This window comes from Eutrigla gurnardus, assembly GCF_963514095.1.
Source record: "Eutrigla gurnardus genome assembly, chromosome: 13".
In the NCBI taxonomy this organism is placed as follows: domain Eukaryota; kingdom Metazoa; phylum Chordata; class Actinopteri; order Perciformes; family Triglidae; genus Eutrigla; species Eutrigla gurnardus.
The window spans coordinates 5,513,294-5,539,799 of NC_139936.1; the positions used below are offsets into that span (position 1 = coordinate 5,513,294).

Genomic DNA, 26,506 nt, shown 5'->3' on the forward strand with positions numbered 1-26,506 from the left:
TATTGCAAAATGTGTTTTTCCGAGCCTGGTAGCCATTCATCTCAGTCTGAGATACCGACTACTTTCATGTCGGGATCCACCGCGGCTCCTCTGCTCTATACACCCCCAACAAGCAGGCCTAAGCCCCTCGTTTTATTCACATTCAGCTACAGGAAGTGGCTCATTTCTCACTGCTGTCTGTGTGGCTGAGACCCCGGGTGCACATCAGCACCTCAAGCTTCTCAGACCGGGAGGAATCCGGCCATATCTGGTTTTACTCTCTTCCACGGTCCCCCCCCCAACTGAGCCGAAACAGTTATTTTCAATCATTTTATTATAAATAATAGTTCAAGTAAAAAAAATGTATCCTTAACTTAAGGTAGTAACAGTCTCAACAGAAATTGTGTTGCCAGAAAAACACGCAACTCGGAACATTAAACATAAATACATATTTAGGAAAATTCTTCCGTTTGAGAAAAATCTACAAAAGTGCTGTCGCTTTAAATGGTTTCTATGTAGAAATGAAAATACAGCAAACGTTTCAAGGCTTCGGTGAATTCCAGGAGGATATTAGAATAACGGTTGTAACCGACACGGAGTCCCTTTTTGTTAGAATGTTATCAAAGGTTGCACATTCAACTCGGTGTGTTGTCCATTGCTGCCGCGTCACAGACGAGCCGCTAGTGCTTCTCCCCAGGACTTAAGATCCTCCAGTATCTCCATCAGGAACAGCGTATTCTCTCCTTTGCACTCCCTCACCGCGAGAGACACCTGGCCCAGGTCACTCCCTCTGCCGAGCTCCAGCAGCGTCTCTGCATCCTCCACCAGCCTCACTGCCCGCTGGTCCGTCCAGCCCACCGTCACCTTTTGTCGGGGGTGTGTCTCCAGGGCCTTGACCAGCGTGTGGCCCAGGCCGTGAGACCCGTCACTGGGCGGCGAGGGGCCCGGCAGGCCCTTCTCTCGTTGGTAGGAGAAAATGAGATGAGCCAGCAGAGAGGACCCGGCCTCCAGCAGGGGCAGGTTCAGGACCTCGGTGGAGTTGTTTCTCGGGGCCGAGTCTCCGACGTGAGCGCTGTTGAGGAGCTCCTCCCTCTGAGTCGTCGTAGAGACCAGATCCAGTGCGGTTCGCCCTCTTCCATCAGTCTGTTGCAGGAGAACTGAACCTGGAGGGGGGGGTAGAGGACATACGGGATCAGATCTCAGATTATTTGGCACGCGGCTCAAAACGCTGCAGCAGGAGGAAACGACCAGCGAAGAACTGCAACAACAAATATCAACTCAAGTTAGTTACGAAAGCACCGAACACTTCAACGTTGTACAACAACAGAGTCTTTAAGAGGATCTGTCAATGCCTCTCTCGAGATAACATACTTCACATGGGAGTGCAAGGACAAGAAGGCATAATGTATTCATGCGTTCATTCACACCAATGAAGGACGTCCTCTTGTTTTGAGAGGCATCACCAAAAACTAAACAACTACTTCTTAACTTTAAATGTGACTTTATTGAAATTATAGTTTTTAAAAGACTAGGAGGTTCACGAGCCTAACGTTAACATTTCAGCGATGACATCACGGCACTGACATGCAGCCAAGCGACATCATTATCAAATGAGGCGGAAGACACGGCCCGGGTCAACCACAGGAGGCAGCGACGGATCTAAATGCCGTACAGTGGTATACGCACACACACTCAGTGAGGCGAGAAGTTCAAGTGAAACGTGCCAGCCGAGCTCGCTACAGCACTGACGTCATGTGACACCTTAACTCTGTGTAAATGGCGGTTGGTGACCTGATGCAGGACTGACATCAGAAACACTGACGCACAAAACTCTCGACGTCGCAGCTCAGTTATTATTATTATAGAACTAAAAATCAATGACGTTCCATCCATTATTTTAGTGAAAGAGGCAGATGAGACGGTAAAAGTCACACACCTACACAATCGAGCGCTCTTCACTGACCTTGACTCTACCCTTTCAAGCGCTGAACTACATTCAAAGCCCAACGCGACAGTTGAATGCAACAAAGCCAGGAAAGTTAGAGCCGTGACATTTTACAGTCCACTCTCTTCTTGCTCTTCCGACTGTTCAGACTGGAAAAAAAAACGTTTTCCAGTGTCAGGCGGGCCCCCCTGCGCACTTAGCCTACGTGCAGCGGGTCGAGTCAAGTGCGAGCCCTTTGTTTGCTTTTAGAGGGACCCATTTCTACGGCAAACTGCTCTTGATGGCACTTGACTGTTCAACCTCGGTTTACGGCTGTGTGGAGGCTCGCCGTGTCACACAGACGGCTGCTTCGTACCGCCGCTGCCAGTTGTTTGTTTGACAGACGTCGTGAGGCTGCAGCGCTACGTTTTAAAGTGTGTGTGTGGTGCATTGTCACAAACCACACGTACTAAGCCTCCCAAATGCCATTTTCACGGGGGGGAGGGAGAAAAAGACAGCTTTTGTTTTTAATAACGCTGCTAAAAAGTTTGAAATGGAACAATATGAATTCTGCAATTGCTCTCCATCTCTGTCTGCCACTGAAGTAACACTGTGTGTAGCGGTTATGAGATAATCGGTGAGAGCTCACGTAGCTGTTAGCGGGGAAGGTCAGCGCTCATCTACCTTTTAGTGCTTCAAGCCTGAGTGGCAAAAACTCAATCTGCATAAATTGTGGCATTAATCTACATAAACTTTTACATAAGCGCGGAAATTTCAAATGCGGGGGTCAGGCATCGGGGGCAGCAGTCAAGGACGTAAGAGCACAGATTTGATCAAAGTGGCCACGAGAGGGAGGCGGAGGGTGGGGGAGGGGGGGGGGGGGACGTGGTAGGTGAGAGCGAGAGTGAGGTGGTTCACAGCAGGTCATAATCACCGGGTTTCTATAACAAGCTGTCCTCGCTATTACGCTCATGCAGTGGGAGGGGCGGTGGTGTGTGGAGCCGGCCACGACGTGACGCACACAAAGATTCAGCTCCATCAGGATGTGGATTAGAAACACGACCGTGCATTCACACAGGAACACGCAACATCACGCCTGCTGGAGAAAATGCATCCATCTTTGGCCCTTTCAGGATGAGATCTGAGGCTTTTTTCCCCCCTTCTTTACAATTCATCATGTTCGGTGCCTTCCTTTTTGAAGGATCGGCCTCGGACTGAGCTCTGCAAGGGGCCTTAAAGCCTGGGCCGGGTTTTAACCAAATGTAGAGAACGGGAAATGAGGGGGAGACGAGGTTTAATTCCCCACCTCAGTGCTTTTCTTCAGCTGGCACAATACAGACGATTTACACTGATATAGAATAGATAAAACACTATGTACAAAGGGCAAAATGAACTAAATGTATAAGTGGCTTTTTGTCAGTCACTCTTGAAATGCATGATGTTAAATAAAAATGTTCCGTCCTCTCACGGGAATAGCTTCTTCTTGCAGCAGCAGAGATGTGGACGTTTAACAGAAAGAGGGATCGTTTAAGCATAAAACACTCGCACTACAAGTCAAATTCCCAATTACAACCCCACTGTCACTCAGCAGAAATCTTGCCACACCAGTTTTTTTTTCAATGCACAGCGAGCCACAGAATAGATGCACTTGTGAGCATCAGAAACGACTAGAAAACTATCAAAATAAAACATCATTATGTGCTTTTAGTCCAATCCAACATCCCAGCATCCTCCTGTCATATCTCAACCTCACCTCTACACACAAAATGCACATCGGCACGGGAGAAACTAAGCGAGAAGCACATTTTCCCCGTCCCCTACGTGTCAAGCGGCTGACGGACGGGCTCCAACCAGAGGGGAGACACTGGTGTGGGGCCCCTGCAGCGCGGCCCTGGGCTTGCCTGAAAGCCCGTTTACGGCTGCGTGTTTGATTGTAGATCTGTCCGCCTGAAAGCTAACTGTGTGTGTCGGGGCGTGCTGTCTGCCGTTTGTCACATTTGCATATTTACCTGCTCGACTCTCTCTCTCTCTCTTTTATTTCCATTAAGCCTGAATGCTATTTTTTAAAATGTATTTCCCTCCCGTTCTACACTTCTGATGTTTCACCTTCTGGACAAGAGAATCACTTGTTATCCATCCCGGGATATAAAACACGCTCCAACGCTCCACCGCACAGCTCAGCTGCACTCAATACAGACGTCAACGATCATAGCCGGTGCTAAATTACATATTTCATAACAGAAGACATACAAATAGCATCACGTACTATTTATAATGTAATACACAGACACACACACACACACACACAGTTATGAGACTAGAGGCTGGGGAATGGTTTTGGTGCAGGGACAGCGACTGAAGTGAATCCAGGTATTGGCGCTGGGTGTCAGATATGCTGCAGTGGAGATAAATACAGCACCTGAGGGATTACATGAGAGCACAGGGTAATTACGCCAGCCTTTGTGTGTGTGTGTGTGTGTGTGTGTGTGTGTGTGTGTGTGTGTGTGTGTGTGTGTGTGTGTGTGTGTGTGTGTGTGTGTGTGTGTGTGTGTGTGTGTGTGTGTACACGGAGGTGAAAATGCCCCGCTAAGACCTCAGCTCTGAAGCTACAGCAGAGGGAGGAAATTCACATGCCGAGCAAAAGCCACTGCCTGATGCACCAGCCAGATGCAGTCTGACTGCTACACACACACACACACACACACACACACACATACACACACACACAGTCATACACACACACACACAGAGCGCAGAGCCCTTTGGCCTTTAGAGGGCAGGCGAAGACAAGAAATATAAAAGCGAGAGTGGAGGAGGGGAAAATTGGCGCAAATAGAGGGAGGGAGGGAAAGAAAGATGCAGTGCTCCCTCCCCCTATGTCTCCCTCTGTCTCTGGTCTGATGCTGTGGCTGAGGCAGACAAGCTGGGAAGCAGGCAGCTCCACAGCATGGTAAACATCCTCTCCCCCCCACCACCCACCCCCAACCCCCCCTCGCTGCCTGAAAAAGAGAGGCAGGCTGAGTGTGTGAACTGCAGCCAGGGGCACGGCATCACATATCCACAGGGAGCTGCTAGCTAGCGACTAGAAACCACAGCAAAAACAACAAGGCCAACCAAGTGAAGCACCAAAGCAGCCGGTGGAGAGGCATCAGATGGAGGGGAAAAGACCAGGAATAAAGAGGGGGAGGGGGGGGGGCTAGCCAGACACGTGAATATGCTAACATCACCCTCTGTTTTAGCAACAGCGTCTGAACGCTCGGTGATGTTTCCTACCTTGATATTCAGGGTATAAAGACAAGCAGGGATGGGGAAGCCCGCTGAGGTTACATCAGCTGCATCTCCTCTATGACACGAGGTTAAATCACCTTCTGCCGCACTTCCCCTTTGAATTGAGCTTCCACTAATTGCCATTACGTCCAGTGACATCCAGACCCGTGTCTTCTCAGTCACAGGTGAGCGCCATCTTAACAGGTTGTGTCTGATTAACGCGTCCCTGAGCTCCTCCTCACTCAAACGCAGCCCGGTCGGGCACAGATTACAGTCGGATCGGAGCCTTTTTCTCAGGAAGAGGTGGGGCAGATAAGGAGAAGGCACCTCCTTTGTATAATCCTACCCTGCTACTCCCGTGCCGGTGAGAGAGGGGGTTATCAGATATACTTTGATTTACTGGAAACTGATCAGCGGCGGGTGATAAACATCTTAAATAATCAGAGTGGAGCCCTAAATGAACTCTTAACCGGTCTCTTGAATCAGAAAAAAAAAAGGCTAATCACCGGCATCAGCTGTTAGCTCTAATAATATGTCATGCACTGAATCATGATGTGCAAGTAATCAAACAGCATGCACACAACCTCATTTAGTTATTCTAACCGTTTGGAAGTTAATTTGATGGAAGTAGACTGAAATACTCCACGAGCGCGGAAGACTAGAGCGAGATGAAGGAGCGCGACGAACAAAGAGTTTCGAATATTTGCTCTCGTGGGCACAATATGTTCAAGCAGATTTAACCCAATGGGTTTTATTTTGGTGGCTCGTCCAAGAAGGGTTATGACAAGTTTTTTTCCTGTACTAGAAATTCTCTTTTTTGTGCTTCAGGATTCAACAAATGACTTAAGCTAACACGCTGCTGTTGAATGCCTTCATTTCCACTTTGTATTAAAACAAGCAGTGTTGAATTGTTTTGGGGTGATGGTGGTAATAGGTACTACTACTACTACGATATTGGAGTGTATTAGCTAGGATCAGGGCTGGAGAAACGATCTTCATGGCCAAAAACACAAAGTCATCTCTGGCTTGTAGCTGTGTTGTAATTCATTTCATTGGCCCGGACAAAAAAAATAAAAAATAAACCTTGAAACTTGGCTGCACGAATGGAAGAGCAAGTTTTTGACATTTCCAAAAACTCACCACACTCAATTATCATGTCTTACAAATAAATATACAACATTTAGCTGCTGCTGAACCTTGTAGGCGAAAAGAGGACAGCAAAAATACATAAGAATGCTTTAAAAAAGATATAACGTTCCTTGGCCCCTGCCCTTTTCTTTTACACCGAAGCTGGCTCCCCGCGGCCTTCATGCTCAACAAATGCTGCAGCTGTTCAAAAAGGAGAGAAGGGGAAAAGTGTGGAGACTATAAAAGCTGGTGCTGGGCATATGTAGCCCGCAAGAAACCTTTGCCAACAAATCGCAACATCTCCCTCCTTTCAACCTTCACGGTCCTCATGTGAAAAAGGGGGTCTCTGCCTCCTCTTGGAGGGCTGCTGTATGGCTCCAGACTTAATCCTGGCAACCACCCCAAAACACAGAGAGAAAGGCTGAGGATGGAGAGCGAGAGAGAGAGAGGCAGGAAGAGAGGAGAAAGAAGAAGAATCTAGTCAAAAATTCCCAGCGAGGGAAGTCCTTGAAATACAGCCCGGAGAAACTCGCAGTTGAAACATCAACGCGCCGGAGTGAAGCCGAGGGCTCCGAACACAGCCTCACCTCTGCTCGGCTCCTCGCGGTTGCCAGTTCGGCACCCGCAGGGAAATAAGTTCAGAGCAGAGTGAACTTTCTTCACTGCGCTGACAGCGAAGAAGTCCGAGTGTGTCTAAAGCTGCACCTGTGTGTCTGCGACACAGACAGACAGACAGACAGGCAGGCAGACAGACAGACAGACAGACAGACAGACAGACTGCAGCCGTCCGAGGGGGCCGTGCATTTCCTGTGCCACTGAGCAAACGACATCTTTCTGCTCCACAAACACCCGTTCACATACATAAGATCCGCAGGGACCGCGGTGATGCTGTGCATTAACCGACCGTGTGTGTGTGTGTGTGTGTTTGTGTGTGTGTGTGTGTGTGTCTAAGAGATGCACAAAAGACCTCAGAGAAAATGAAGAGGAAGTCGTGCAGCAATCTCTCATCACATCACCGTCTCTGAACTTATGTGACTCCAGCCGAACAATTGGACGAACGAGAAACAACAAAAACACTACTTTTATCTATCCGAAGAATTCCTTCTGCTCTTTCCTCCTTCAAGCATCTAAAAAAGTGTGTGTGTGTGTGTGTGTGTGTGTGTGTTTACAAGCCGAGGTGGACTCGTTGTGCTTACTAACACGGTGGGCCGTATTGAGAGGATGCCATCAGCGATTACGGTCACAGGGCCGAGTGGTGACAGCTTAAAGGCTCTTTTCTTTATTTCTCCGCCCCCTTTGCTCTCTAACACGCCTCCCTCTCTCTCTCTCCGTGTGTGTGTGTGTGTGTGTGTGTGTGTGTGTGTGTCAGGTCTGAACTGTACAGCTAAAGGCTCCGGGTCTTTTTCCATTCCAATCAGAAGTACAGGCTGCCCTGCAAAATGTGAACGCTGCTACCAGCTGAGGAAGGGGCACAGGGAAACGTAAGCACACACACACACACACACACACACACACACACACACACACACACACACACACACACACACACACACACACACACACACACACACACACACACACACACACACACACACACACACACACACACACACACACACACACACACACACACACACACACACACATTCACAGGGTCATGTGGGGTGGCCTTGGGCAATGGGAGGAGGAGGGGAGGAGAGCAGAGTCAGCCTTGCCCTCAGCCATGGCATCCTTTCCTTGCCAGCTCCATAAGCCTGGGGGGAGGGGAGGGGAGGGGAGGGGGCAGGGGGTGGGATCCATCCATTCCTCCCTTTTCAATTCACCCCTAAAAATGCATCTACACACACAGAGAACCCAGGCCTCTAAGCAGACAGGCTTACAAAGGGGTGAGATCACTCCCAAATGAAGGCTTTGTTGGTGTGCCAGTGTCAGTGTTGCCCTCTCTGGCCTACCAGAACCTTGGCAGCTCGGTTCAGCCTTTCTGTTCAAAAGCAGCGGGGTGAATGCCTCGCTGGAAAATATTGTTTCGGGAGATGTAGCAGCCGCTCAGAAGAATAAAACAAATATAACAAATAAATAGGCAGAGAGGAATGAAAATGCGTCTGGCCCACTAGCCTGTTTCCCATCACGGGACGTTGCAGCGAGTCTCCCCGGCCAAAATATTAAAAGCAGTCTGATGTATGGGTGTTAGAAACGCTGCCATAAGCACAACAGTCCTGCTTGAGTTAAGAGTAAAAAAACCCTGAAAAACAACATACAGATGCTTACGGTAACTAAGCATGATGTAGCCCCCAAAGCTAAAACTTCCCACATTCAACAGCCAGGACTTATCTAAAAGAAAGAAAGAAAAAAAACGCTAGGCCTATCGATGGTGTCCATGGCAACCAGATGGAGATCACAGACGAGAGAGTGAAAGAAACGGTGTAGCCTGGAGTCAAGAGGACCACCTCCTCACCTGCTCCCCGCTGTAGCCTTTAGACAAGCCGCCATCAAGGTGTGAGGAAACAGCAAACAGTCAGTGGAGAGCGAGTGAGAGAAAGAAGTATAATGTTCAAGCCTGCAGGTGTGTAACGTTGGGAGAATTCTCCTTCCTGTTGTTCTACTCGGCCCCTGTGAAGAGACCTGGCCTAGACAGCAGGCCAGACGTCTGCTACACACACACACACACACACACACACACACACACACACACACACACACACACACACAAACACTCTTTATGTTTTAATTTTACAGACACAGATAGCTGCTTCTTCATCTGACCTCTTTTAATTTTCACTCCCTCCTGTTACTGAGGAAGAAGAAGAAGGAGGGGGGGCACTCCCTTGTTTCCTCTCCGGGACTAAACAATCCCAGTCTAATTTATTTTTTGAGGACAGAATATGTACATGTGTTAATGGGAAAGTCGAATCAAATTAACTATAATTAGTCAAACTGAGAGGTGAGCAGAGGCAGAGGTATAGGATGTTACATGGGAGACTTGTTCAAACGCTGGCAAAAAAAACACACGCACACATTTCCTCTGCCACCTGCCGCCATGCAAACCAGCGACGCCCGTCACGCTCGCGTCAACCCTCCGGAGCTCCGACTGTATGTGGCACGCAAACACGCCGACACACACAAACTAGTTGTGTTGTGACACATTTCTCCAGAAAAAAAAGAAGAAAAAAAACCCCGGCGTGTGTGAATATCGCAAGCGGTGGATCCTGACTACTCTAATCTTGTCAAAATGACATTAACAGACATCTCATGAGGTGATGCTGTAATCTGTTTGGACAGGCAGGCGCAGGATTGCATGAGGAATATGAAGGCAGGCGGAGGGGGCAGACGGATAGATTGGTGTAGATGGTAGACGGAGACAAACACTACGGTCCAGTACCAATTTGGTTGGTCTTGGTCACACTATGTGTGTGCAGCCCATAATTGTTTAGTATTGTAGATAATAATACACTCAGATAACATACAATAAGTCTACATTATACAAGTGTAAATATAAAGGAATGTTCCAGTGAGAGATCCTAACGTCTAGTCTTAAGAATGGATCAAGTCCCAAAAATCCTATATTTCCCATAATGCAAATTACTTCCATCTTTGGTTTGTTGGGTGAATGGCCCGTTTTCTTCAAATTCTAACAGCCTTTCGGCTAGAGATTGCAATGACATCATCTGTTTGTTTTCTTTACAGACTTTAGAAAGACATCATACATCTGCTTCCAGAGGCCGGGTGTCACCTACGTGACGGATAAACTGAACTCGCCCCACCAGGATCAGGTCCCTCCGCTCCACCAGGAGGCTAGGTAAGATAAAACCCGGCCCCGCTAATAAGGGGCGAAAACCAGCATTCAATTGTAGAGCTGCACTAAATTGAAAGCTTGTCTTGGCTACGGCAGCGGTGACACGCAGCCCCACCGCCGCAGTAAATCATTAGCTAAATGGCTAATTCTGCAGATTAGCTCTCTTGGCAGCCAACTGGCTAGACAAGCTAAAGGTGTTTTATTTTAACATTATATGATTCCATCAATGTGACGAGGGCCCATTTGGTTTAATGAATCGCTTCAAAGAAGATGGATTACGGGAAGACGTATAAAAACATTTGAGTGTGTCCCATCCAATTAGGAAATACAGTATACACACGGAACACGCCGTTAGAGTGGCAATTTTTAATTAAACCTGCCTGACTAATGACTTTGACAAAATAAAGCACCAGGACCGAGATCAGTGTCACAGTTTCAACTTAATAAAGTAGAACTAACGTGAAAATAAAGACAAATCTTGTTCTATTCATTCAAAGCCTCACCTCGTATACCTGGATACACGAGGCTGAAATACCACTGAGCATTAAAGACGAATGTTACTTTTTAAAATAACAAGATTTGACATTTAGGATTTTAAGTTTTGTAAAATTGGGGTTAATTCATCTTTAACAGTGTTCGCTCCATCTAATGTCAGTTCACGTGTCGATGAACTTCACTCACCTGCGTGCTCCAGGAGCATCTTGGCGATGTCCGCGTGTCCGTTCAGCACGGCGTCGTGCAGCGGGCTGACTCCGCCCACCTGGTTGTCGAGCACGGGGGCATAGCGGTGACGTAGCAACGCCTCCACACAGGCGGTGCTGCCGTGGTTGCACGCTTCATGCAGAGGTGTCCAGCCAGCGTGGTCTACACGGCCAACAAACACGGAAAAGCCCAGAAAAACCTTTTATTGTTGTTCACATCTTTTCAGGTTAAAAAAACAACCTTAAAATAATAACTCAAGTGCAATGTTTTGTAAAGAATGTGTGTATAAAGTAGGTGAATAGGTATCTACACCTTAGAGGTCAGACTGTCATGATGGAAAAGAATAGAGACTTGTGGGATGAGCTCATGCTGCTAAGTCGTTTAGCTCTGAGAGCTAACAACATGGCTAGCAAATAAGCTAGCGATGCTAACTGGAGGGACTCTACTACAGTCGGAAGATATTGACGAGGCACCATGCAAAAGCATTAAAGCTAATACTGTTAGCTATCTAGTCATCGCACAATCTTGTAACAAACTTAATAGTTTTTATGAATCACTCGTCTTTTCCATTGCCGTAAGGGCATTAACGACTACACCAAGTCGGCTAACGACTGATCAGCTAACATGAATGTGCTTAAAATTCTTGTTTGGAAGCTACAAATAGGTCACAAACCCCCTTTTAGCTCTGAAAAACCAAAATCTGCCTTCCCTTCCTCAGTCCAGCATGATTTAAAGCATTTGTTTGAGTAAAAACAGTCATGGACAAACAAGTCCTAAATATTAAAATGAGACTGGAGCTCTGTTTTATCTGACAAACAAATATATTCTGCCTCAGTCAAACCCGGGCCTCGTTTAGGGAGACAACGGCCATGTGACGGCGGTAATTTCACCAATTTGCACATAGTTCTGCCCGATCACGTTTCTGACACCACCTCTTGCATAAGCCCCCCCACCACGATGCAAGTTAATTTAGGCTGCTATTAAAGGGCTATTACAAAAAATCGGACGAGCCTTTTGAAACGGCACAACATTTCCATAAAAGGAGGGGAAGTCATTATATTTGACCTAAAAAGGGACAAAAGAAAGTCACTGTGAAATATCAAAAGGCATTCAATTCACGAAGCAAAGTCACCGTAAAGCCATAAATCTGAGCCTCCGAACCCATCCAGAGCTTTTAGACACACCCTTTACATTTTAGCTAAAGGTTAACCTCACTGATGACGCACACGCACTCCTATTTCTTCTCGCAAATGTTTCCCCCCCCCTCCAATGTTATAATCGCTCTTCGGGAAACCCTGGAGCAAACAGTGGGAGTAAAATTCAGATGACGGTGAGACAGGGGTTACGGAGGAATAAGGGGGATAGCGAGGAAAGTCCTTACCTCTAACGTTGACGTCCGTGCCAGGAAGCTCCAGGATCTGAAGCACCGTCTCCACTTGGTTCCTCTTGCAAGCTCGGTGGAGGAGGGTCTCTCCTTCCGACCAGGACACACAACGGACAAACACACCCAAAAAGGAGAGAAGAGGCGGAAGAGAAGAGAGCAATCCGAAATTAGGGTGTGCCCCGATGTCCTGCCCATTGTCCCCCTCCATATGGTGAACTCACCAATAAAACACCACAGAAATGTCCCCAAACACCAAAAGAAAAAAAAAAATCTGACCTAAAAAAAAAAAGTACGACCCGCCAATGAGGATGCGATTTAAGACGAGTGATGAGGAGAAAAGGGGGGAGATCTTTCAAAGGAGAGAAAAAAAAAAAATTAAAGATGGAGGGACTAATTTGCGTCGCTCTTTTCCCCCTTTTTTTAAACAGACACGGAGATTTTACTCCTCACACCCCGAGCCAGACAAAGTTAATATCGGGGCAGGCGGCGAGTGAATGAACGTGGCGGTGAGAATGTAGTCTCGCTTCCTGTCCGCTCATCCCTATATTGTTACTTGAGAGGAAGTTATGGTAGACAGCACACGCACAAAGCCTCGAAAGGGATTCTTTACAGATCCAGAGTTCAAAAGCTCCGCTGGGCATTGCCAGTGTCACCACGTGATATTTAATCAGCAAACTACCAGTGAACAGACGTGGAGATAAAAAAATAAAAAACGGATTCTAGTTTCATTTTTAAACATTTTTCTCCTTCCCTTTTTTTCCTCATCTTTACCCCCCCGTCCTACACTTTTTCCCAATACAATATTAAACTAGGAATATATTAGCGGGCCCCCTCTTTTCATGTATGGCTGAACTTCAGAGGGAAGTTAAAGGCCAAGCATGAGTGGCTCTGTGCTTGCCAGTATAATACAGGACTGCAAAGCCCATAATAAATGCTTTACTAGCTCTCCCCAGGACGCCACGCCTGTACAGGGGCTCCACTCCAGCGCTCACAGACTGGGGCAGGGAAAAAGAGAGAGGGAGGGAAGAAAAGAAGAAGCATTGGATGCGAGAGTGAAAGGGTTTCCTGTATTTCAAAGCATATAGGGGAAATATTGGAAGAAATCCTTATATACAGGATGCAGAAGACGCATTAAATGTCGGAAAGACGTTGAAGGGTGGAGTGGAAAAAAATAAATGAAAGGACTGATTGTCAAAAAAAAAAGGATAATTTATGTTCTCCCTCGTAACGGGATGCAGAACCAAACGTTAAAGTGCGTTAAAAGATTATTTCCGGCTCGGAAACAACAACCCCTTTCATGCACGCAGCATATTGTAAGATTTCTCTTCACATTTAATTTAATAATGTTGCGTCATTCTATGTCACGCCATGTTGTTGACCTTGTAGCTTAATATTATAAGAATATTTCCGAATAGTTTCAAAATGTTTCATTCGGCTAGGCTTGAAGGTTTAAAAGTGTAACGGAATAATATTCAAAAGCCAATGTCAACTTGAGAGACGACAAAAGTCGTTAGAAAAAAAATAAGTCACTTATTTGTCGTACAAATTCTCTCTAAAAAACAAAAAAACAGCCACTTAGAAACAATTAGGATACAGAAACAGGCTTATGAATCAGACCGCAAATTATTTCAAGCACTTTTTCAGATGTGATCTGGATTTTCAACGCCATAAAAAAATGAATGGCTGACATCAGCCAAAATGAAATGAGTCACACCATCCAGTGCAATAATAACCCACTATACTATGACTATGACGGCCAACATGTCACTATAATCACACTGACTTACATAGAACCAGACACTGGTTGAACAGAATCAGACGCGATAAGATCAATCGATATGAAAAATGTAAAATAAAAAGCCGATCGGAGGGGTGGAGCCCGGTGCAAACCACGGCCCCCTAATGAGTAAGCTGTACAGTGTGACACATCAGTGTTCTACATGGGCTACTCTGCCATTACCGCGCTCTAAAACGCTGTGATTAAACAACCATTCCACTACACTCCATGTGTACACATCCTCGCAAATGCCAGGGCCAATCCACGCACTGTTAAATCACTTTAATGGCTCCAATTTGGACACAACGCCTCTATTATAGGGGTAATTGCATGCTCAGCATTTACAAGCACGGAAAGGATAAATCCGCCTGTCCTTTTCTATAAATCCCCCATTTCACACTTTAATAGAAAAGTTAAATGTATGTGTTGCTCTTTATATCCTTCAGTCTGCTTGCTGCGCTCCTGTAAAGTGTCACTTGGCCCGCCGATCCCTGGAAAGCTGCTGGAAGCCGGTAACAATGCTATTTGTGAGGAATGTGTTAGAAAGGTATTCGGTGCCAGTTACTGGATGTATTTAAAACTATTTGAAGACCGCTGCTGTCGCTGGCTCCGAGAGCAAAAACGTTAATTCCCCCCCAATCTGAGATTACCGCAGTATTTCCTGGCGTCGATTTAAGCGGACATCTTTTTTACTGGTGAAGATATTAATGTAGGATACCTCCGTTTAATGAGTCAAAAACAACGCTGGGCAGCAACAGAGCCCCTCTCTGCCAACAGGAAGTAATAAGACACATAATGCCTGTTAAATAAATAGTAAGCAAATCCGCCGCGGCTCCAAGTGTATGTTGCTTTGAAAAGACGCCGTCTTGCCAAATGAATAAATGCAAAAGTAAATAAATGCAACGTGAGAGCCAGACTCACAAAAATCTTTTGCCTCTGTCATCGATTTGCCGGAACATATTTATTACTGGCGGCGTCTAGAGGGTGTTGTTAGAAGAACGTATCGTAAAAGAGACGGGGCAATTCAATTAACATGACTGAGATTGTGTTTTCACTGCCCAGTCTGCACCACGTAGACTCCTGGGGTCCTCGTGGTCCCGTTCATGGTCCAGCCTCGCCCATCCCCACTACAGATAGCACTGCTGGCCAACATGGGAGTCAAGAGGAGCCCGACCGATATATCGGTGGGCCGATATTATCGGATGATATTAGGCATTTTCTAAACTATCGGTATCGGCATTTATAATGGCCGATAAATTAATATTTTCAAAATAAAACACCCTTATAGAACTTAACAGAATTTGTCTCCAGTCTTGTTCAAAGTTATATTTAAGAAGCTTACCAAGTCTTTTAATACTGGTAACTTTGGGTTTGGTTGTTGTTGTTATTGTGTTTTTGTTCAAAGGACTTTAAGTTTTATATCTTAAGTTTGTATTTTTATACATTTTATTTATCAGAACTTTAATATATTTTGATATTCCTCTGTTCCGTTGTGACAATAAAATACAGTTTATTTTTAAACTGCATTCATCATACATACATCATATTATTTTAGTGAAGACTACTAAACTACAAATAACTAATGTTAGGGAAATCTGTTAATGTTTTGTTATGCGTTTCTGAAATAAAAAATAAAAATATCGGCCGATATATCGATATATCGGATTTTTATCAAACATTTGTATCGGTATCGGCCTTCAAAATCCTTTATCGGTCGGGCTCTAGAGTCCAGTAGTTTTTAAATAATTACATGTTGATAATTTTTCCATAGTAATTTCTCATTAAGTACCTTTAAATTAAGAACAAAGAAACTCATATTTGAAATATGCTGTGTGAATGTTGACTATAATAATAATAATTATTTTATAGTTTTATTCAGGGTGACATGAAGCTAAAGGCAAACAGAATTTCAGCACCGTAAAGAAAACAAAAACACAGCGCTTCTCGTTTGACGATCTACATCCGGTACGTTCAGGCTGATTTAGATTGAAATCTCTGCTGAGCCTCCAGAAGCAAATATAGAACTGAAAAAGAGAGGAGTTCATCCCAAATCCCTCAACCCCTCTCTGCTACTTTGACAAAGATACTGAGGTTCCAGGAGGCGAGACAGATGCTCCAAAGCAAAGAAGTGCAGCATATAAGAAAGGAAGCTTATATATATATATGTGGGTGAAAAAAAGCCTGTGAGAGAAAGAGAGGAAGGGAGAGAGAGAGAATGGGATGTGATGGGATGAGAGGGCGAGAGGGGAGGATGGTGTGCCGATGGTTCATCAAAAATTAATGCCGACCGCATCGGTATAGAGATCACGTAGTGGAAAAACAACACATGCCAACAGCCTTGAGTCTCCTGCCTCAGCCCCCCCCACTCCCTCCATCCCTCCTTCGCACCGGCACAGGGCCTTTCTGATCAGGTGGAGGGGGGAGATATGAGCTCTGACACCTTCAGGAGTTCACGCAGAGTGCCATGCCTCTAATTGCAGGAAGTTCCACCAGTGTAGCCGCTGTATATCTGTAGCTCTGCCCTAATTGCTGCACTTAATATCCCTAAAATTGAGATCTGAGGCGCATTGTGCGTACTAATACGTGTTTCTGTGTGAGGAAGCCATTATTTCTGTCCATGGCGTTTATTTATTTATCCGTTACTTTTTTTAAAAAGGTGAATAAGACATGAGGAGAAGAAGAAGAAAAAAAAAAGAAAAGCAAAACAAAACAAAGAGTGCAGCGTTGAATTTCAATGCAAATAGAACAAGAGGAGGAGGAGGAGGAGGAGGAGGAGGCACAACGCGGCCCAAACTCCGAATTATGCAGCCGAGTTTCCTTTACAGCTGACGAGATGGAAACATGGTCCGATGCAAATCAATCACTCTCTCCATACATTACGTGCTCTTCATTAAACTGAAAGTGATGACAGAGCTATCATGTGCCTCTTCACTGATGACCTAGTGCGGTGCATCAGTCCATTAAAAGTCTGCTCCTTGCAAATGTGAGGCGATACTGTCAGCGTGTGTGTGTGTGTGTGTGTGTGTGTGTGTGTGTGAGTGTGTGTGTGTGTGTGTGTGTGTGAGTGTGTGTGTGTGTGTGTGTGTGTGTGTGTGTGTGTGTGTGTGTGTGTTGGTGCCGTACCTGCTGTGTTGACTCTGTGCAAACCCCTGGGGATGTTCTCCTTCTCCGGGCCCGTTTCAGTCACCAGAGAGCTCTGAGCACTGTGTGGAGACAAAACCACGCGGTCAAAAGGAGTTATGAGGAAATATGCATGTATGTGCTACACCTGAGATTACCCATGATATACATAAACGAGCCCAAAGTCCCAGTGACCGGCCGGCGTGACGGCGTGGAGACCCAGTGGCACGGAAAAAGTGAAACGGGCATAACTGTACTGTGAAAAGTTCCATTAGCAAATGAATCCCTCGTGGCGTCGTATCATTTTATATGAAATCTGACGATATCTGTCAAGCCCCTACTGTGTTGGCCACACACACACGCACACCCACACACACTTCACAGGCCCGATCCTCCGTTCCCGTCTCCAAAGCACTTTTCCTCCCACTTAACGCCTCAAACGCGGAGACGGAGGATTCGATGTGAGCAAGCACATTAGGAGGAATAACTAGTAAAAGAAAGTGAAGCCTCTTCAAAGTAGTGGCGTGCTAATAGCTGTGGGCTGTCACTAGTCCTGTGAGTGGGTATGGGAGATCTGCCTGCATGAAGTCTGACGGGCGTCTGGAGTGTAAACGCCCGTGCACACGCGCGCGTGCGCCCGCTGCATTGAAGCGCGGTGCCATCCGTATTACAGGGAAGAGGCTTGTTCCTTGGTAATTGGCTTGTTCAGAAGCCAGGAAGGAGCTCCCAGCAGTGAGGAGGAAACACACGTCCTGTCACGTTGCTTGTTATTAGCAGGGACAAGGCTGAGAAGAGATGAGACGAGCTCTCTCCGTGTGTGTGTGTGTGTGTGTGTGTGTGTGTGAGGGAGTTTCTGGAATAAGAGCGTTCCACTTCCTCTTCCCAAACCACTTCACCCGAGTGTCCCCTGTCCATATCGGCTGGCAGCAGTGGAGGTTGACAGGACTTGGCTTGTGTACGCCCCGATCTCTCCTTCCCCTCATGGTCTACTTTAAGAGGCCAGCATGCTGTCAGTGACCCAGCTATCAACTGTGGGCCTCGGGGCAGCACGTGCCCTTGGAGGCTCAACAAACTTGTGAGCAATACTGGCAGTAATGGGGAAGTGCATGTCGAAGAGAAATCCATCCATTTATTATTATTATTATTATTTGTTTTTCCTGTCATTTCTCTGTTGTTATGTAGTGATTGTGTTATATGTTTGGACCCCCTCGAAAAGGAGATGATACATCTCAACGAGTTTATCCTGAATGAACACATTTCTATATATTTGCTTTCATTCTACCAAAAAGGTCAAAAACCCGTCCCTTTTATCGGTTTATCTCCGTTTTTTTAAATGCTAGAGTTGATGTAGTTACAGGCTTTTCTTGAATCCAGCTGCAGGTCTGATCAGAAGAGCCGGAGCCCAAAAAGTAATGACAGTTAAATGGCTTGAAAAGATAACGGCAATACACAGGGCTTGATTAAGCCAGCAGGAGAAAAATGTAGTTTAATTACAGCTTCCCTTCTGCTAACAGCACTCACTGCCACGCAGCCAGCCGGCGAGTCAAACGGCCATCTAAATAGCCGGTCAATCAGCCGGCCTGTCAGCTCGGCGTGGCTTGGACGCGTGCCCTGACGCCAGCCTGTCTGTCGGCGCAGAAGAAGCACACTCGCCATATCACACACTACAGTAGCCCTGTGTGTTCAAACCGCCAGGAATGAAAGATAAAGGGGTCATGTGGTTCCTTACAGCCTCTATGACCTGCTCTTTTCGTGAATCCAATAACAGGATTTTGTCTCGTGACAGTTTGAAAAGGCGGATAAACCTGAACTGAAACCATCTTAACTTCTCTATTGAAACCACGATCACATTTGTGCTTTTTAAAAAATGTTGTTTTCACGTCTTATCACGTTAACGACTGTGACTTACCGAGTGCTGTAACAATAAATACAGTTGATTTCTTTACATAAAATATTCAAGTTAAATTGCACCCGTGTGCCAGACTCACACATGCCTCAACGGAAGACATGTTAATTGATTAAGTGTGTCGACGTCACCGAAATATGTATAATATCGTAAATTCAAGCATGAAGAACGAGGAAACGAGATTTGCTTTTGGTTTTCTGTCCTCGATTCATCACAGGCTTTGTCATCCTGATTTCATTCTTTCTTTCAGGGTCAAATGATTCTACGTGCCCTTTGGCATTTCTTTATCTCATCCGCACAGATTGCATTCCCCCGTTTTTATTCAGTTCCTCACCGCGTCTACGTCAAAACAAACTAAAAAAAAGTAGAAAGAGTTAGAAAGCGGCGATGGAGGGAAGAGGGGGACGGGGTCAGCGAGAGAACTAGTAGCCTTCGCATGAACCTGCTCCCACGTGGCTCCTCCCCTTCTCCAGGCCAACTACCTGCTGGTGGAACAGCAGATGTCTGATACCGAGCATGGATGTTTGATTGCATTCAGAGAGGGATTTAGTATGCGAGGGTAGATCAAGAAAGGTGAAGACGGAAGGAGGGAGGGGGCTGAGAGCTGGTGGTCGTAAGGGAAGACACAAAGGCCTGATGGGATATCCTAGTCTGTCTATCTGTCGGCTTCCTGTCTACATCAGACTCAGCACTGTAAGTGTGTGTGTGTGTGTGATGAGGGGGTCTAACCTCCCCATGCACCCCTCCTGTCAGCCAGCACACACTGATAGGATCAGACCTGGGCATGACCCATCACATGCCAACTCCTCACGCTCCGTCTGACCTCCATTTGCCTCTCTCCAGCTTTCCCTCAGTCCCTCCATTCATGCATCTCTGCTCCTCACCCCCCCAACCCCCCCACCACACACACACACACACACACACCCCCTCTCTCCAGGTGTTCCTTTGTTCCCTTTCACTCACATTTCTCATCGGGTCTGTGGTACATTTTCCCTCGTTTTGCCCTTAAATCTAAGAGTGGAACCCTGACAATGGAGGCGGAGTAGACTGTTGGGTGAATAGTGCCGTTATTTTAGACACATGAAAAATAAATGAAAGACAGATGCAGTTAACATGACGGGATAATAGAAAGAGGTGAGTTTATGCGGTTAATGTGCACCTTAAAGAAAGTTTTGGGGAAGCAAACAAACCATAAAGATAGAGAAAGTATTTGCTTTGCTAAAATCTGAAAAAAAGGTTCAGGCAGTTGAGAATGTGCAAAACGATCCCGTCTATAATTCAAGGCATTTCCCTTAAGTTGGTGAGAAATGGATTAAGTTTGAGTAAACTTAAGTTGCAGCCCCCCCACCTCCACACGTAGCTCTGCCTCAGGCTCTTATGGAAATGCACCTGAGAGACAAAGTGGTATAGACGGACAGCTGTGTGCGACTGACCTGAAGCCGGTCCCCTGGCCGGTGCAGCTGTGGGAGGTGGGCCCGGTCCTGAGGCGAGCACCGGCGGGACTCCGTGCTAAACCTCCCAGAGCCGGCATGTAGGACAGCACCTGTCAGAAACACACACAGGGTTAGACCGCGCCGTCACACTGCGGGTGGATGTTTGTGTGTGTCTTTATGGGACTGAGGCGCCACAGAGACATCGACTGTGAGTGAGAAAGCCAGATGTTCTACTGCAAGGTAATAGAATGGGTAGACCACATCAGCCAGTGTGTGTCTGTAGCAGATAACTAATAAAATCTATATCCATCTTCACACTGCCAGGTTAACTAATGCACAACATCTGGGTTGTGTGCCTTTTTTACTGTAGCACAAAGTGGGAAAATTAAATTAAAAGTGGCGTGTTAATGAGAAACTTTTTAATAGTGATGTGCATTGTTTCTTCAATGCATCTATTATTTGCTGTGTGTGTGTGTAGTTTTTCATTCACATTGTATTTTTCAAACTTCCAAATGTTCCAAAATCTCACCCGATGTCTTCATGATTTACTAAAGTAAGCAGCATGTGACTGTTGTGTGTGCGTCCCTCAAATTAGGACAAAGCCTGTCGATGGCAAAATGAATACAGGACTGATGACAGCGTCGATGTTTCCTGTAGTTATTGTAGATTGTTATGAAGAAACAAACACGCACCACTTTCTTAAAAGAGAGGGGTTCATCTCCAAGTGCGAATCCATTTCTGCAGCAGAGACCCCTGAATAAGGCATCTGCTACCACCAACTTAAGTCTGGTGGAGCGAATCCCGACAACCAGCTCTGCCAGAACCACCGGGGACAAATCTACAGAACAAAAACAGACGGAGGATACATCAGATACTATCAGTGACTTAATTGAGAAAAAGCAATTTGGCCCGATCAGAAGATGAAAAAATACACTTCCATAATTTAGATGATGCATATTTAAAAATATCAAATGTAATGTTAATGAATTTACCATTAAATACTCTTTTCTAGTGCAGTATTTATCACACACATAGCATAAAATAAAAAAGGCACATGATTGGCTTTTTCCGTTTTTATCCCATACCCTGGCTGATAACAGCAAAGTGCTCCGCTAGGTCTTTGAGGCCCTTCTCCACCAGGTTCTGGTTCAGTCTGAAGTGCTGTTGAAACCAGAACTCTACCAAGACGGACAGGAGGTCCAGCAGGGTGTTTGCCAAATGCTGCTGCTGCTGCTCCCTCTCAACGTAGTCCTTCAGTGAACATAAACAAGAGTGACATGAATCTGACCCAACTGGTATTTCCTTGGATGATGTAACACGGCGTGTACGACGGGAATAACAACGCGTGAGTTCCAGGGTATTTACCTGGTTGGCAGCCTGTACCAAGAGCCCGGTTAGTTGCTTCACGGCTCGGGACAACAGCGTGGAGCGCTCCCACACAGTCCAGAAGGTTCCATACAGCAAAGATCCAGATCCTGAGGCCTGAGAGACTCCTGATACCTCAGGAAGCCCCAAATCCCTGAGCCATAGAAAGACAGGGGGAAGAATAGACCATCAGAACATTTAATTCAATGTGTATTTAATATAACATGCAGCTAACTGTAAACTGAAAAAAATGCACGTCTAGTGTAAGTACCATGATTTGTTGAGCACTTATATATTCATGATTTAATTATTTATTGTGCATTAATCAACATTTCTCAAATAGGGGACTCATATGTGAGAAAATCCCTCCACAACTCGAGAAGATTCAAGAAGAATCGGGGAGCTTTGTTGACGAACGCAGAGAAGAAAAAGGCCCAAACTCCCACCCCGCATGCATCAAAGTGGGTTACCCAACGGTGACGGAGTGGAATTCCCCCTGGAAGAGCTTGAGGGAATATGCCAGGATGTCACGATGGAAATGTAACAGCGCTGGCAGGGCAGGTCCAGGGAGCGGGTGACATGTGACCTCACTGGACAGGCAGTAACTGAAGGAATGTGTGAGAACATTATATTTTTACCACATTTCAATAAATGTCACCAAATGCCCATTAATTGCTTATTAAATGTGATTACTGAACAGAGAGTTCAAAATATGCATTTCGTAACATTTAATGTGCAATCGGAAATATCACGTGACATGAGGGTTTACCTGATGGCCGTCTCTAGAAAAGGCCACAAGCCCGTCTTGCACCGAGGACACTGCAACACCTGGGCATAGTATTTTCTCACTGTGCTGGGAGCCAGCCAGGGAGGGTTGGTGATGAGCAGGTTGTACATGACCTGCTGTAAATTCCTCAGGAAGACAGATGTGGCGTTACCCTGCGGCAGAACGAACAGACAATTCAGGTTTGAGTGGTTTGCATATTTGGGTGTACAGTAAAAAGTCTCAAATTACAGTTTAGTCCAAAAAAGGTGTATAAGGCGGCTATCGAAAAAAAATGTTTTTAATGAAAGAAGTTCTACTTTCATGCAGGCCCTGGGGCTCGTGCAGCAGCAGGAGGGAATTCCTGCAGTCCGGTAATTCCGGTCCTACCTGCTGAGCGTATTCTAGGAGGGAGACCAGGTAGGGTGCCGGTGGCAGCAGGCCTGGGAACACGGCACTCCTGATTGAATCCAAGGCTTCAGAGAAGAGACTGCACTCTATCATGCTACGGACATTGCTGAAGTCTGTTTCTGTAGCCTGGAGGGAACGAGAGAACAATGATGAAACGTGAGTTATATGAAAAGCAGGAGAACACGTTGCACTCAAAGAGATGGACGGCGGGGAGAGAGAGGAGGGCAGAAGGGTAATGGAAATAGGAAGTGAACGGGCATCCAAAGTTCCTGGGGGGTCATTTCTGACCGTCTGTTACCGGCGAATAGCATACGGATTGAGAAAGTACAGAATGGAAACACACAAGCACTTATAATAGCAATCTGATGGAGATCCGCTGGGGTAAGGTGTGGACGGGACAGTGGAGAGTATTGCTAATAGGCCTGCCAATCAAAGCGCTCAGATCAGCTGACAGTGGCGGTTAAATCGGTGACCTGAGTATGATGCGCCCTTGCTCTGGACGTCACTTTCCATTGAAATGTATGACATGAAGGAAATTGAATGACCTGATCTTCTTGATGAAACACAGTTATTTTAAAAGATGTATGGCAGTGATCAAGGGTGGGGAAGGCTGGTGGGAGCGTGCGCTCGTCTACCTGGGACTGTGGGCGGTGCGGGTCATGGTAACCCAGGAATTCAAGGAAGCGCAGTCTGGGCCGGCCCTGCAGCAGAAGACCCCATATTAACAATGTCAAATACATACAGATGCAGGGAACGACGTGTCATTCAAGTGGGCAAAATGTTGAGCAACTAAGAACCACACACACACACACACACACACACACACACACACACACACACACACGCACACACCTCCTGTCTGCTGACATAGTCCCGGAGGTCCATCTCCAGCTTACAGAAGTCCACATCAACCAAACTGGTCTTCTTTGTCTCATCGACCGTTATGCTGAACTTCATATCCACACAATTGCTCTGCCAAAGACAAATAAAAAAATGTAAATGTAATAGGTTTAAGGAACCAATCAGAAGTCAAGTTAAAGGCCCTTTTTTCATATAACTGACATACATAATGGTAACTATGACCTGTTTCACTTCTACTTACCCCAAAGAGGTGCTGGACAATGTGGCTTACAGGGTAGCAAGGAGCATTGTGGGATTTCGAGTCCTCTGTGAGGGGTTTAGCCATGATGTGAGTGACCGAGGCGTGAGAGGGGGGAGGACAGTGGTACACTTTGGCGTTGCCTGCTTTTAGGAGCCTGGGAAAGAACAAAGCAGGACTCTAGTATCATATTCATTTTATCCATACGTGGATGTGATTGTTGCGATGAGGTATTCCCGTGTGACACCTCACCGTTTGAACATCGCCCTGCGGGTGGGCTCTTGGACCATGAGGAGAACCGTCCAGCCCTGGAAGGCCCCGGTTAGCCTCCCGCTGGCCACCTTCTCCCTCCACTGCCGGACGGGGTGGAAGGAGGACGTGGCACCTGTGGAGATGGCAACTTCGTAGCGCGGCTCCGCGAGCCACGATCCATGCTTAAAGCTGTCCAGCACATATTCTGGAGTCACAACCCACTTCCCTGGAAAGAGGGAGGGTGATGAGACAAAAGTCAAAGGGGGAACAGTGCCAGTTCTTTAAATGTGTCGTATAATCAGGGTGATATGAATGATTTTTCATCGTGACTTACCCGCGGCACAGGCTGCCAAAAACTTCTCACTGGACAGGACCTGAGGGATTATGAGATGGGTGCTGGCGTGCTGATAGACCTAGAAGATGATCACATGACATGGAACAGGCAATAATAAATGGCGGACGACCACACCTGGGGTTTTCATAGCTAAAAGATATTCCTGTCAGCGGGGCTGAGTGATATGACTGCAAATTTAAAATATAATAATCATACTGATGGTCATTAAGAACTGTGTGCCACTGTTGGATGTAATTTAACATTAATTTGACTGATCATCGTGACATAATTTGATAAATAACATCACATTTTGTGAGAATAAAACTGCAATTTGAAGATGAAGACAGTTGTTTTTTTTTAAAGGTTTACTGTATTTAAATAAATATGTGGATAAAAACTAACATTTTTATCAGTAGATATTTCAAATAACACATATGTTGTTCAGCCTACAGTAGTATTCAGTGAACAGCAGCTGACACTCCCACATTGGCAGACGAGAGGAATTTAATCTTAAACCGATGCAGATAGAAGCAGGTTTATCTGCATGATTATCAAGACGACAAACACCAAAAACCACAGCATTAAGCAGCTTCTAGTTTCATTTGGCACTGAACGGACGCTGCAGATATTAATATTGCAACGCATCATTAGGGTAAAAATGACTAGTCTCACAACAGTTTAATCTCAATAAAAGCCCCTGTATACTGAATGTAGTTCTGATTTATTCACTAGTTAACAGATAGTACTACCACCTCAGAGGAATACTTGACAGATCCAATACTTGACTGTGGTTAGACAAATCATTGATTCAGCTGATTGACATTTATTGGATCCAGTTCAGTTGGTTTCACCTAATAATCATCAGGGATCAAAGGGGAAATTAATTAAAGTTTGGCAAAATATTTTATCCTTAGTTCTGCTAAATTCCCTATTTTTTGTTTTTGAGGGATCTCTATACTCACTGAGCCGCCTATGTATTTCCCACCCAGCTGCTGGATTCTCTGGACCAGAACTCTCTTCTTATCCCGGATCTTGATCCCAGAGATCTGGAAAACGTGCGTGCAGCTCGCCATCCTGGCGACGAAAAAACGAAGGTGAGACCAAATGAAGCGAGTGTGTAAATGACAAATGAAATGAGCTCATCCCACGTTACTGGATCACATTAATGCTGCAGGACTTGTTCGACTAATGACTTACCTACACATCAACACACTGGAAGGAAGGGAATAAAACAGGAAGGGGAGCATTTGTATGGCCTGAAGTGAACTTGTTTTGTCAGTTAAGTAGAAGTTCATTTGCAGGCACATCATTATATGTCTACGTTACTGACGTGTCCCTTTAATAGCCTTGCACCTTCACAGTGTAATTAAACTGCCATGTACCGGATTTAAATCACCAGTTTAGGTGTAAACACACCTTTCCTCACACCCAGATGAAGACTGTCTCCCGCTACGGACTGGCGCGCCAAAACTCTGGACTGTGACGCCGACATCCAGCAACGTGAGCGGGGTCATATGTCGGCGCGTGGCTCCTCCTTCCGGCATCATCTTCATCTTCATCAATCACACATCGCGACTTTTGCTCAGTAGTTTTAATAAAAGTTAGTTAGTTAGATCCTTGGGCGAATTCACCGCCTAACCGCCGTTTGTTTACAGCTTCACGGCAGAGCCATCTATTCCGGAGAGGGGGGTTCATAGTCTTCTTATGGGGATATTATTTGTATGGTTCATGTTTGAACCACATTATCTTCGATTAGGAGGGTAATCTACAATTTTACTATCACGTGTTGTATAAAATGGTTTCTACCGTTTGTTTTTCTACGTTTATTCCCGCCACGACGAAGAAACACCCCCTATCTGTTTGTCATTT

At 45.9% G+C, this 26,506-nt stretch overlaps 2 protein-coding genes across 6 annotated transcripts in view; one reads left to right on the plus strand and one right to left on the minus strand.

Annotated features, from left to right (window-relative positions):
* Positions 1-26,506, plus strand: part of mctp1a (multiple C2 domains, transmembrane 1a) — a 455,748-nt gene that overhangs the window by 112,481 nt on the left and 316,761 nt on the right. The gene's annotated exons all lie outside the window — the stretch shown is intronic.
* slf1 (SMC5-SMC6 complex localization factor 1) lies at positions 31-26,285 on the minus strand. 3 transcript variants are annotated; one of them, XM_084025752.1, is made up of 18 exons: positions 26,054-26,285; positions 25,600-25,711; positions 24,638-24,716; positions 24,304-24,529; positions 24,055-24,208; positions 23,805-23,924; positions 23,588-23,653; positions 22,932-23,078; positions 22,548-22,717; positions 22,249-22,383; positions 21,779-21,932; positions 21,499-21,664; positions 21,106-21,251; positions 20,414-20,523; positions 17,078-17,157; positions 12,175-12,267; positions 10,773-10,955; positions 31-1,142 (listed from the first exon to the last, which is right to left on the minus strand). In XM_084025752.1, the coding sequence occupies exons 1-18, from the start codon at positions 26,194-26,196 to the stop codon at positions 646-648; spliced, it is 2,781 nt and encodes a 926-aa protein (XP_083881878.1). In that variant the 5' UTR covers positions 26,197-26,285; the 3' UTR covers positions 31-645. The 3 variants fall into 3 exon arrangements, with proteins under 3 accessions (XP_083881878.1, XP_083881880.1, XP_083881879.1); XM_084025754.1 differs by having other exon boundaries at positions 26,020-26,285; XM_084025753.1 differs by lacking the exon at positions 26,054-26,285 and adding an exon at positions 25,835-25,993.